Source organism: Natator depressus, chromosome 8, assembly GCF_965152275.1.
Source record: "Natator depressus isolate rNatDep1 chromosome 8, rNatDep2.hap1, whole genome shotgun sequence".
NCBI classification, from domain to species: Eukaryota; Metazoa; Chordata; order Testudines; family Cheloniidae; genus Natator; species Natator depressus.
Window position 1 is genome coordinate 29,996,004 of NC_134241.1, and position 13,974 is coordinate 30,009,977.

At 43.0% G+C, this 13,974-nt stretch overlaps 1 protein-coding gene across 1 annotated transcript in view; it reads right to left on the reverse strand.

Moving 5' to 3' along the window:
- The window catches only part of SLIT3 (slit guidance ligand 3), a 790,143-nt gene that overhangs the window by 750,300 nt on the left and 25,869 nt on the right, over window positions 1–13,974 (reverse strand). Inside the window, exon 2 of the mRNA XM_074960679.1 lies at window positions 2,843–2,914. Coding sequence (XP_074816780.1) covers window positions 2,843–2,914 — 72 coding nt within the window. The remainder of the gene's footprint in view (window positions 1–2,842; window positions 2,915–13,974) is intronic.

The following is a 13,974-nucleotide window of genomic DNA, read 5'->3' on the forward strand; positions in this document are numbered from 1 at the left end:
TTTTAGTTTTTATTGCCAAAACACATTAAAATCTTACAATTAGTTTATTATAGGCCTGATTCTGCCCCCTTAGTACTTTACTCTTCGCACTTCCAATCATTTTAATTTTATTCAGTGGAAGTAAGGATGGAAGCCCATAGTCAACATCAGAAGATTAACGCAGGGCAAATAATCCAGAGAAAGCATTAAGTGATAAAGTGCATGGACATAAGCATCTGCATGGGATTTCAGACTCCTCCGGAAGTTACTGAGCAGTTCCTATTCAGTGAAGCTTCTCCAAGGGTGCAGGAGTGCCAGCTGTTTGTGACCACTAAAGACAGTCGGTCTGCATCATAGGGAAAGGTAAAAGCTACCAAGGGAAGTGCTCCGGCACTCTGTCCCTTTTTCACATCCCTGTCTCTCCTTTCCTCCCATGAGACAGGGCATGGGCGGGGATGAATCAGCTGAAGAGATTGGAGGCAAGTAGAAATGCCTGGAATTGTCTTTATTTACCATTACGTGGAATCCCACTGAAATCCTGTCGGGCCAACCATTTAACACTGAAGTGTTGTACTGAAGGGGGGCTCATTGACAGGTAAGTGGAGCCCCCACTCCACATATGAGCTGCAGTGCTGTGACACATGGCCCTGGCACTCTGATTAGCTAGGGGATGGACACACAAGAGAAGAGGGCTTCTCCACACCTCACAGAGCCCTGACTGGCTAGAGGGCTGGCAGGAAATCCTGCCTATATTTCCTGCCACAGGGGGTGCTGGAACTAGGGGCGCTGCCGCACCCCCTGGCTTGAACTGGTTTTCTTCATATACAGGGTTTACAGTTTGGTTCAATGGCTCTCAGCACCCCCACTATAAAAATTGTTTCCGTGCCATTGCCTGCCACCAGCTCCTTCCCAGTTGGAAGATGGGATTGCCATTGGGGAAGGGACTCTGTGGGCAGACAGGGCACAAGCGCCTGTTGCAGGGGCACAGCATGCCAACAATCTGAGCTCAGGACTGTGGGGCAGGCCCATGGAGCAGTTGGTCTCTGTGGTCATTATGAGCTTGCACCACATGTGATAATCAGCCAGAGCCCACAGGAAAGGCAGCATCTTGATCGGTGACTGATGGACTGGATGCTAGGGGCATTTGGACTGTGTTTGCTGATCAGTGTGATTGATAGTCACTGAGAAAGGTGTTGAAGTGCATGCTGGGTGAATTCCTGCCTCTCCAAAATGTCGCTGGGGGGGGGGGGTTTGGGGCGTCTCCACTCCAAGTAGTTTGGATCCAACTATGTGTACACACACACACACACGTAACAGATTATGCCAGATTTTAACTGTATTTATCATGAACTCCTCGTGTGGTATAATTTAGCCAATATTTTGTACAGTACACAAAGCATAGCAGTCAGTGAAAGAAACATTTACCAACAGTCACACTACCATATCAGTAAATGTTATTTTAATAAGGACCCCCATAGAAATAGTGAGAGCTGGGATATAAGCCAACAAACTTTATATGGCTCCAAGCAGCAGAAAAGTCTTGCTGTAGCAGTCTCATCCTGCAGGCAGAGGCAACAAAGCAGGGAAGTCAGTCTTCTAATAAATTTGAGATTTTTTTTATTTAGCTGTAGAATAGTTATAAGAGTTTACGCCATATGTTTTGAAGGAACAGTGGAAGATATTTGTATTTTCATCACAACCATATTAAGCATCTGCCCATTAATTCACAATGTTAGAAAGTTCATCCACTATTTATCTCCAAGGAATCTTGTAGGACTTTAAGGACTGAGATAATTGTACAAAAGGTGGTGTAAAAGTAGTGTGTTCGCTACAGAGGGCAACTGGGTGAAATAGAAGATTTTCCCTTACTTTAGCTTTTAACTTACCTATAGTGTACCTACACTTCTCACAGGTGCTTATTTGGGGAAAGAGCAGAAAAACCACCTCTGAGCCCCTCTTTTGTGCAATGCTAAGCACAAGTGGTTTTTGTTACTGGTCACTTTATAGGGCTTTAGCTTGAGGGCAATAAACTAGCTATAGGCTTCTAGTGAGCTAAATGGGACACATAATATTGAATTGCTGTTCTCCCGTTAATTTGGGACACAGGGAATTATACAACGCCCATCCAACAGGAGCTGGGTGCTGAATTTTTCTATACATAATACATTAATGTTACCGTTCTGTGTATATGCTACACAGGTACTTCTGTCATATTACAGATTTTCCAAGAAAAAAAAAATCAGCAAGCCAGTTAAAGAAAACCAAATATGAACTCACCAATAAGACTGGTATGGTTATTAATATTGCTCAACTCCAGTGTCACAGTGTCATTATGATCTGTGATTCATACAGCGCCAAATCTAAAACTTAGCCAAGACTAAGGCTATGTCTACACTGCCATACCACTACAAGGTATGCCATGTAGCCGCATCTCCCGCTGACAAAGCGCAGTCCACACTGCCGCTTTTTGTCTTTAAAACTTTTGTTGGTCAGGAGGGTAATTTTTTTACACCCCAACTGACAAGTTTTAATGACAAAAGAGCAGTGTACACATAGCATAAAATCAGTGGTAATTGCGAAAGGCCCTTACAAGTTGTCTTCAAACTTCACTGAACCACTTTCACTAACTGATTTTAAATTTAGAGTTCATCTCTTGTCCTAAGGCACGGCATAAAACTATAATCAGTGCTTTAGTTATAGAAACTGTACAGAGTGTCTGACGTGGTTGCTATTTCACAACTAGGGGATGTAAACAGTTCTACAGTACATAGAGCATCAGCAGCACACATCTTTCCAGGTGCTTATTTTTGGAGGCCAATGGTCTAATGCAGCATTTTGAAGGCCAAGCTAGTTTTATACTCACAAGACACGGAGATTCTTCAGCCCAGCAAAGTCCATCTTGGTGATTCTTGAGATATTATTTCTGTCTAAGTCCCTGCAAAGAAAAGAAAACAGAAATTCATGTTCAGGCACTTCAGTAGCCTCACAAAACTCTGTTTGAAGAGAATGCAACTTGTTCACCTGGGCATTTATTTATCACCGGGGTTCTCACAGGGGGTCGGAACCCCTCAGGGGGTCGCAAGGTTATTACATGGGGGGTTGCAAGCTGTCAGCTTCCACCCTAAACCCCACTTTGCCTCCAGCATTTATAATGGTGTTAAATATATTTTAAAGTGTTTTTAATTTATAGGGACGGGGTCACACTCAGAGGCTTGCTATGCGAAAGGGATCACCAGTACAAAAGTTTGAGAACCACTGGTTTTATCAGCACTCAAAATTGTACAAACTAGTTTTCCTATTAAAATCTAAAATGAGTATGAGTATATAAAATGAGTAAAGATTTACTAATACTGATGAATTTTGCTTCCCCCCCCCCAGTGATGCTACTTTTAACTAAGTTTTTGGGGGAAATGGGGGGGGAGGAGAAGAGTGGGATTTTCAATTCACCTTAGCCACATTGCACTTCAGTAGGAGCTGGGTGTTTAACTCCCTCAGGCTGGGATTTTCTAAAGAGCTGGAGTAGTTTTAACAACAACAACCAGTCAGTACACTGTAACTGACCCCACTGCAGGGATTCACTCAGTGGATGCGTACATTAGCCACTCTTGGTAGTGTGCTCTGTCTACCACAAAATCAAGAAGCCACACTGTAGCTACTCTAAACAGTGATCTGACTCTAGCTTTGACAGAGTCTCATGCAGCACGTGCAGGAACTGAAACTAGTAGAATTTAATAGGGCTAGCAGAATGGAAAGGTACAAAGGCTTACATCACTATCATCTAATTGTAGCCTCCTTTCTCCCAAAGCCCTTATGGGCAGTCCTGTAAATCAAAAGCCTTAGTGTGTTCCCTGGGGCTCCTCAGACATTCTCTCCAGCCCATTTCTCTCTGAGAGAAAAGCAGCACTGGCTTGGAAATCATACTAGCTACAGCTTCCCATATAGTGTTCTTTGCGGCCCCTTCTGCCCTGTACTTTCGTCCAGACAGGTAGCTGCCTCACACTTCGGTGTGCAAACTATTTCCACAACTCTGTCGCTGCTGCAAACCCTTTGCCAGCCACAGCCTGCTTCGGCTTTACTGTTCAACCTGTTTTTCAGGCACAACTCTTCAACTGCCTGCTCACTTGTATCCCTTCCCCAGTGAGCTGCCAAGATATTGCTTCTAGCCTCCTACTCCCCTCTCAGAGACTGCTCTCCTCTGCATGTCACTTCCTTTTCCAGGTCAAGAAGCATCACAGATCCCGCAATGGACTTGTCATGGGACAGTTATCCCGCTCCTAGGAGAAAAGGTTAAAGGCAGCTGAGGTAGGCTGCTTGAAGAGGCAGCCACAGCTGTGGCCATACCCAATCAAGCCATAGCTGGCCCTGATATAAGGGCAAAGGGAGGAGCTGGGTCAGTATTACTCCAGCCTTGGCGAGGGAAGGGCCTACGTGCTTGGGAGCACAGGGTACCTGAAGCAGAGTAGTGCTGGAGAAAGGCAAGAGGAGCTGGGGAGCTCCAGCCTGGCAACTCCCCAGGCTGAGGCCTTGTTCAAGGCCTAAGGAAGTACTGGGGCTGCAGAGGCAGCCGGTCCAACTCCCTTGCCAATGATGAATGGCCATTACAGACTGCAACTTGCCCCAGAGAAAGGGGGCTAGATGACGACTGGCAGTAGCCACTGAGGCAAGGTGGGCATAGGGGAGGGGGTTCCCCTAGGAGGGAAGACCCAGAGAGTGAGGGCACTGCTATGGGGCAGCAACCCAAGGTGAGAGGGCACCGGGGTCTGTGAGGCACGAGAGACACCGGCCAGCAGGAGGCGCTCCGAGTGCTAGAACTGAGCTAATTCCCGAGGCAACCAGCAGGAGGCACCGTGGCAGTGAGTGCTCAAATTGCTACAGGACTAAACAACAAACTTGGTTACAGTGCCCTTGTCTGCTAGCTGCTTTCCCTCCAGTTCATTCTGGGCATAAAGGAGGTACCTAGAAATGATCCTTCTTCTTAATTAAAATATTACAAAAACCTGACTCAAATTTATGCTTACAGAAGGTTATGGTTAAGGATCTTTGTTATAGAAATTCTTACCCAGGTGAAGAGTTCAGTGTTGTCATCTTAACAATCATGAGTCTAAATTACAGATTTGGGGTTTTTTAGATTTGCTTTCTGGTGTTGGAGCCTTTAAAGTTCACATTTTCAACCGTTTCTATGCAACTGTGAGGGCTAGAAGTTTGTCATTTAAAAAAAATTTCACATGACTCCAATAGCCTGGACCAAGCGAAACACCAAATATCAGAATGAACACAAATGTATGTTTTAAGATAGAGACATTTCTTTCTGTAATAGCAAGGTTTGTCTCCCCCATGATAATACATAATTTCTTAACCTTGTTTGATCGTGATTAATTTCTCTAAGTGTATTTGGCAAAAGCCAAAAACGTACAAAAATCTGAACATGAGATTATTTCCCAAAAGCAGATAGTCCTGTTAAGGTGTGCTATTTCTCTTGAGAGTTTCCTTAAATATAAAGGGAACAGTAAAGGCAGGAGTGGGACTTGGGAAGGTCCTAAACCAAAACTATCCATTAAAGCAAAGAAACAGTGATTACATATCAATACCATTTCTATAATAGTCAAGGTTTCAGAGTATGTCTGTCTTCCATCATCGTTTGTACAAATTAATTTCAGTAGACCTTGACAGAATTTGTTAATTTCAATACTGTTGGGTTTTTGCTTTTCCAAATTAGGAAGAGTTTCACACTAGGAAAATTGAAAGACACTAACATTATTTCATAATAATCAAGTTTCCAGTTCAGATTCAGATAAAAATCAGATTAGATGCTTTATCATTGTCACATGACACCTACTGAGCATGAATCTATAAAACATGGATCTAACACAACAGGTTATATAGTTTGAACTTCTCAGGAACATATCTGCCAATATAGGAGTAGTGTAGCACCTCCAGAAAGATCAGGACATGGATCATTGATTTGAGAGAACTGGGTTATGTTTTTATTTTTACATAAATAAAATTTAGAAGAAAGTAGCATACAGAATATCTTAATGTGCTTCATGAACAGCGTACACAATTCTCCACTGCTGTTGAGTTTTTATGAGAGAAATTAAGAGAGGGATGGAGGACAGTGTCTAGATATGGTTGGTTAAATACATAAATGTTAAGGGTCATTCTTTAACTCCTGCCCAGTGTGCGAGTTTCCCACAATCCTAGCATATCAGGCTCTCAAGAAAACAGGACAACCAGAGCCTTCCATGGGAGTCAATTTGTGGCAGAGAAACTCCAGATTCGGGGATCAAAATAATCCCTAGTTTCCGCTAAAAATGTTTGCATTTTTTCATCTCAGGAGTCAAAGTATCTTTTTCTCTGTATTAATTTATCCTTTAGAAGGTTCAGTGGGAGAGGAAGAAGACTCATTTAAAAGCATATATTTCAACCCAATAAAAACTGCTTTCTGTGGAAAAGGTGGAATCCTATTTGAAAACTGCTTTAGATTTTAAGTTAGAGCTCAACATATAGCCATTTATTGACTGAGATCATGACCATAAAAGATAATGAAGGAGAAACCTCTACACTTGCAAAATCCCTGGTTAAAATCAAGTCTTTCATAGTGGAAAAATGTTATGCTAAATTCTGGGTTAAGCATTTTTTTTTAAATTTTTATCAATTTAAATGTTCACAGCTATCCAAAATTATGCAGGGATTAGACAATGGGGCGGGGCCGGGGGGGGGGGTGATGTCAGACAATTATTTAGGACAGTAGACACTGATGCTATATAACCATTAACACAAATTGCCCACATCACATGACAAAACATTAAAAGTAAATATCCTTAAATCAAACTCTAATTGGTTCTCAAGCAGCATTTTTCATACTTTGCGGATCTGTAACTTCAGTTAATTAATTTCTATGGACATATTTTTGTTGGTTTGCATGTGTATAGAAAAAACAATGTTTACCAACATTTATCAATAAAAATCTAATCCATCCATGCCTCAACAAAAGCAAATAATATTTTAGCATGATTTGTAATTGTATAAGCATTATACCAGACCGCCCACACAAAACATGAAACCACATTCCTTGACAATCTGAGTAATGAAACTTTGTAGTGTCCAAATTACACCGACTCCAATATCAAATGTCAAAATGGTGTACTATCAAACTCAAGGAATAACCCACCTTTTAAGTAGGAATTTTGCACCATAAGCATACACAATACTCTTCAATGGAAGAATTGTACCAAACAGATTCCTGTACTAAAGCCGTTACAGTTTAACAGCAAAGCTAGGTGGTGTAAAGGCATAGAATCATAGGACTGGAAAGGACACGAGAGGTCATCTAGTCCAGTCCCCTGCACTCATGGCATGAGCATTATCTAGACCAGCGGTTCCCAAACTTGTTCCACCACTTGTGCAGGGAAAGCCCCAAGGCCAATGGGAGCTGCGGGAAGCGGCGGCCAGTACATCCCGTGCTGCTTCCCGCAGCTCCCATTGGCCTTGAGCAGCAAACCGGGGCCAGTGGGAGCCGCGATTGGCCAAACCTGCGGACACGGCAGGTAAACAAACCGACCCTGCCCGCCAGGGGCTTTCCCTGCACAAGTGGCAGAACGTTTGGGAACCCTGATCTAGACCATCCCTGTCTAACCTGCTCTTAAAAATCTCTAATAATGGAGATTCCACAACCTCCCTAGGCAACTTATTCCAGTGCTTACCCACTCTGACAGTTAGGAAGTTTTTCTCAACTAAATCTAAATCTAAACCTCCCTTGCTGCAATTTAAGCCCATTGCTTCTTGTCCTATCCTCAGAGGTTAAGAAGAAGAATTTTTCTCCTTCCTTCTTGTAACAGCATCTCATCAGTTCCATGACTACAGCTCGATCAATAAAGGGTATGACTCGGTGAGCTGTTTGCAGAAGGAAAAATGGGGTAAAGAAAGCTCTGCACTTCAAATTTCTCTCTCAACAAGCAATGTCTCTGATATGGAGGTTATTGACCACCAGCTTTCATCTTTCCCACTTGTGACAGAGCTGTAAAACTTCCACTCTCCTTTAAATACCAATCCATCTGGTTTCCAATATAACTGGGTTTTTTTATCCTCTTCCTGGCTGGCCTATGATCTTGCCTGACAGTATGAATGCTGGTGTCATAAATATAAAGGGAAGGGTAACCACCTTTCTGTGTGCAGAACTATAAAATCCCTCCTGGCCAGAGGCAAAACCCTTTCACCTGTAAAGGGTTAAGAAAGTAGGATAACCTCGCTGACACCTGATCAAAATGACCAATGAGGAGACAAGTTACTTTCAAAGCTGGAGGGGGGGCGGAAACAAAGGGTCTGTCTGTCTGTGTGATGCTTTTGCTGGGAATAGAAAAGGAAGGGAGTCCTAGAACTTAGTAAGTAATCTAGATAGATATGTGTTAGATTTCTGTTTTGTTTAAATGGCTGGTAAAATAGCTGTGCTGAATGGAATGTAGATTCCTGTTTGTGTCTTTTTGTAATTTAAGTTAACTTGCCTAGAGGAATTCTCTATGTTTTGAATCTGATCACCCTGTAAGGTATTTACCATCCTGATTTTACAGAGGTGATTCTTTAACTTTTTCTTCAATTAAAATTCTTCTTTTAAGAACCTGATTGCTTTTTCATTGTTCTTAAGATCCAAGGGTTTGGGTCTGTGTTCACCTATGCAAATTGGTGAGGATTTTTATCAAGCCTTCCCCAGGAAAGGGATGTAGAGCTTGGGGGGATATTTGGGGGGGAGGGGGAAGATGTCTCCAGGTGGGCTCTTTCCCTGTTCTTTGTTTAACACGCTTGGAGGTGGCAGCATAGGGTTCAAGGACAAGGCAAAGTTTGTACCTTGAGGAAGTTTTTAACCTAAGCTGGTAAGAATAAGCTTAAGGGGTCTTTCATGCAGGTCCACACATCCATACCCTAGAGTTCAGAGTGGGGAAGGAACCTTGACACTGGATTCGAGTGACTCTGCAGAGAGCTATCTGTCCACAGAAAGATGGTATTGTTTAACCTAAAGTCTCACGTAGTTATACTCTTAAAATGCATTCTTCTGATCACCTCATGCAAAATCAAACTGAGTACCCTGGCCTGAACTAATTATGGGATAAGGTCAATTCCAGAACAAAAAGTACCTGCTGGTCCTCTTTTCCTCAGCATAAGTCCTAATTGTCTCTCTTATGCAAGCATAAGTTGTAGGTCTGTTGAATGAACCTTTCCTTTCCAAGCAAAGCCCCTTGGCTGGCTGCAATTCCCAAGTCAACAAACGCAGCTTCATCTTAAGCACACAGTTGTGTCTACCTCGTGACACAGCTCACTAAGGGCTCACTGGTGGGCCAGAATGACCTGGGCCTGACAGAAAGGGTGGGAAGTGTTAAGCCAGAGATGCAGCATTTCTGAAAACAGACATCAGTATTTATTTCACCTGTATATATTTTGTTGCCTTCATTGCTATTACCTCATAAATTTCTCCTTGGTCAGTGTGCACCAAGTCTTTTTCCTTTTCTGGCAAGCCCAAAGTCACTATACAAGACAAACCCCAGCTTGCATGACCAAACTCATACCCTTTTGCAGGTACTGCTTCTTCTGTCAATAGTCTCTAACATGGCCCTGTCTACGATTGCCAGACATCGGGTTTTTGACCAGAACGCCCAGTCAAAAAGGGACCCTGGTGGCACCACCAACCAGGCCACTAAAAGTCCGGTTGCAGTGGGGGCTAGAGGCCAAGACAGGCTCCCTATGGCTCCCACAAGTGGCCACCAGGTCCCTGTGGCCCCCTAGGCACATGGCTGGCCAGGGAGGCTCCGCAAGCTGCCTCCACCCAAGTGCCGACTCCGCAGTTCCCACTGGCTGGGAACCACAGCCAATGGGAGCTGCGGGGACAGTGCCTGTGGGCACAAGGGCAGCGCATGGAGCCTCCCTGGCTGTCCACGCACCTAGGGGCTCAGAGACCTGGCACCTGCTTCCTGAGAGCTGTGGTAAGCGCTGCAGGGACCCAGCACCCCCTCTCCTGTTGGTAAAGAGTGTTTGTTTGGGGGGGGGGGGGGAGGAGAAAACCTGGATTTGTGCTGGAAATGGCCCACCTTGATTATCATACACATTGTAAGGAGAGCGATCACTTTACATAAGCTATTACCAGCAGGAGAGCGGGGTGGGGGGAGAGAAAACCTTTTGTAGTAATAATCACTCATTTTTTCATGGTTTGTGTGTATAAAAACGTCTTCTGTACTTTCCACAGTATGCATCCAATGAAGTGAGCTGTAGCTCACGAAAGCTTATGCTCAAATCAATTGGTTAGTCTCTAAGGTGCCACAAGTACTCCTTTTCTTTTTGCAAATACAGACTAACACGGCTGTTACTCTGAAACATGTCTAAAAAGGGGATTCAAGCTGAGCGGGAAGCTGCCTAAGATAGCCAGAAGGAAATGCTGAGAAAAGGGATGTGGCAAAAACCCCTCTCCTCAAAAGGCAATTTGAACCCAAACTCTGGACCAGAGGGAGGCAGCTCCCTTCAGTCGGGATTCACTGCCATGAACTCTCTCCTGGAGTTTGGCACCTGAGTCAGCTCAGCCCTTTTTCCAAGACAAAATGAAAAGGAGCAGGAGAGGTGGTGCCCCTTCCACATTAAGCTCAATATCCCAGTGGCCAGAGCTCCCGCTCTGGATGTTTGAGACTCAGAGGTTCAAATCCCACTTTTGCCTGATGTGAAGCAGGGAACTGAACTCTGGTCTCCGACCTCCCAGATGAGATCCCCAACCACTGGACTATTGGGTATAAAAGGGGGCACCGCAATCACCTCCTCCTCCTCCAACTGTGGTGTGTGGAGCCTGATCCAGCAGACGTGCTCTACGGCCACCTGTGAGCATGCCTACTGGATTAGACCCTGCAGGAGAGAAGTACAGGGAAATTCCTATGTTGTGAATCCCACTGGGGCTTATGTATGAATTAGGCATCAAGCTGCTCAGTGATATCAGTGCTGAGGCAGCTGTGCACATGCCAACAGCAATTTAGATGCCCAGGGGACTTTTCCAGTGCAAACGTAGGCATCTAGGGAGTTTAGGCTCCTAGAGGTTAGGCAAACCTAACCAAATCCCAACCAAACTTTCTACAGTTGCTTCCGCTCCAGCTTCTCCAAGGGTTGGCATTTTTTCTTCCTTCTTCTCAAGTGACTGTTTACTCCGTCACAATCTGACCCCTGCCTCCTCTCTTTGTACACAGTTTCCTGCCCATCAGCTGCCAGAGCAGAACTCTTCCTTCAGGCTTGGCTCTTTTTGCTGGGAGGAACAGTCAGAAGCCCCACCGCACACATGGACCATTCAGTGCTTAGTGCCCTGACCCAGAGTCAGGCTTGTACACTCTGCTACAAAAGCGGAAGACCTTTGCAACCAATATTCTTTTTATGCAATGTAACTTTGGGATTCTTAAGCTGTGTTATTTTTTGTTGGTGATTTATCAGTTCACAAACTTGAGTTTCATCATTTGCCAGGCAACAGTGCATTCTTGTCCTGTTAGGTAAATTCCCCTCTGTAATTCACTGACTTTCATGGGCATTAGAGCTGATTGAGTAGTCACACTATTTTTCTTTTAACTGACAAATGATTGTTTTCTTAAACAATTTGTTCATTGTTCAGCCAGGTCTACTAGAGACAAAATTAAAGATGTGCACGTTTTTTGTAAGCAACTGTGCCCAGGAGAAAAAACTCTCCTGGTTTCAGCTTGTTATTAATTTGGATTAGGTTCATCAACAGGATTGTAGGGGTTCATAAGCCATACAGTTAATTTAGGCCAACCTACAATTTCAAATGGCAATTGTTTATTGCTTGCTTTCAACAGCAGCTCTTGAAACTTTGTGCTAACATAGACACTCAGGAGTGATGAACCACTGACAAAGCCAAAGAGATGGCATAAACTCCAGCTAGCCAAATCTAATTAGTTTTTCCACTGTTTTCCATGGTATGCAACAATATTGCTTTGTATGCTAGGGATTTGCTACTGGCATTTGTGGGAAAATAGCATTTTAGGTTTCCTTTATAAAAAGCACTGTTTTAATCCATAGTCGATGACCAGCCTAAACAAAAAAAGAGACAGGATGTATGCCTGCCTTACACCTGTCTTGATGCTGAATGGCTTACTCAATCCATTTTCCATTTTAATGCAGCACTTCATGAAGGCATTCTATGCCAACTCAATGTTAATTAATTTTATTGGCATTCCATATTGTTCCACAATTTTCCACATTGTTTCTCTGTTTACACTATCGAATGCCTTTTGAAAGTCTACAAAATTGATGGCAAGACTGCTTTGGAATTCAATTGTTTTCTCAATAATCCATCTCAAGGCGAAAATAGTGTCTGTGCACAATCTCCCTTGTCTAAATCCAGATTGTTGTTCACACAGGATGGTATCCATCTTTCCTTTCATTCTGTTTAGGAGGACTGCTGCTAATACTTTTCCTGTGACAGATAGTGTTACTCCCCTCTAATTTAAATAACTGTTTAGATCACCTTTCTTTGGTAACTTGATTAGGATACCGAGGTTCCATTCTTCCAGCACTTTCTCCTCCATCCATATTTTGTTGCACAGCAAACAAATGACTGATTCCACATCTTTGCGTCCATATTTAAGCATCTCAGGATGAATGCTGTCCAAACCAGGTGCCGCCTTGTTTTTCAGCTTCTGCAATGCTTTTTTTTTTTTTTTTTTTTTTTTTTTTTTTAACACTGCTTCAATTTTTACCTCAGATACATCTATATCTAGGTCTAATGGTATATCATTGTTAAATTCCAGTCTTGTAATTGGTTCTGGCTGGTTTAGCACTTCTTTGACTTGTTCCACCCATCTATTTCCTTGTTCCCCCTCTGTTTTCACAATTTCTCCTTGTTTCCCTTTTACTGAGACACTTATGAATTTTGATCCATATCCTGTTAACTGTTTCAGGATCAAGTAGACTGTTTTATCATTTCTTTCCCCTGCTTCTTCAGCTTCACTAGCGTTACTTTCTATCCAGTTTCACTTATCCTTTTTGCATTGTTTCTTTACTGATTTGTCAAGGTTCCTGCAGGTTTGTTTTGTTTCTTCAGTCACATGTTGTAGTACTAGAGCCTAAAATGGAACAGTTAAAGGCTATTTGATCTATACTTTGCTGACGACATCACTCTTATCAATGAAGATGGCAATGGACTACAAAAATGCACAAACCAAGTAAAAGTAGTAACAGAGAAGATTGGTTTGAGATACAATGCAAAGAAATGTAAAGTCATCTAATGGGGACTATAAGAAGAGAAACTGGAGAAGGTGGACAATTTTATGTATCTTAGAAGTACCACCAGCCAAGAGAGTACTAGCTCAGAGGAAATAATACGAAGAATTGGGAAGGCAAATGCTGCATTTGGAAGACTCAGAAACATCTGGCAACTCAAAAACAAACATATACAAAGCAATTGTTATTGCCATCACAACATATAGCAGTGAGACATGGCAACTTAACGAGAAAGATATGCAAAAGCTGGATGCATTTCATCACAAATGTCTGAGAAGACTATTGGGAATAACATATAGAGATAGGAAGATGAATGAAGAAGTCAGAAAAAATACTGGACAAGGCACCCTCTCACAAATAATCTGCAAAAGACATCAGTGGTTGGGACATGTGCTGAGAATGGAAAAAGAACGCTTACCAAATACTGCCCTTGAATGGAAGCCAGAAAACACAAGAAAAAAGAGAGGAAGACCATGAATAACATGGAATGAACAGTTCTGAACAACATCAAGAGCCTTAACATGAAATGGGAAGATTTGGAGAGGAGAGCTGACAGGTAAGGGTGGCAAATTTGGTAGCCCAATGTGCAGCAAAGCATGGGATGGACTAAGATCTAAGATAAGGTTATAAAAAGCTTTGTAGGTGACTGTAGGATCACTAGCAGGTTCCAACTGCAAAAACCTAACCTTAACCTCTACTCTTCATTGGCTTTCAAATATATCAGTATACTTCTGAACTGGCAAA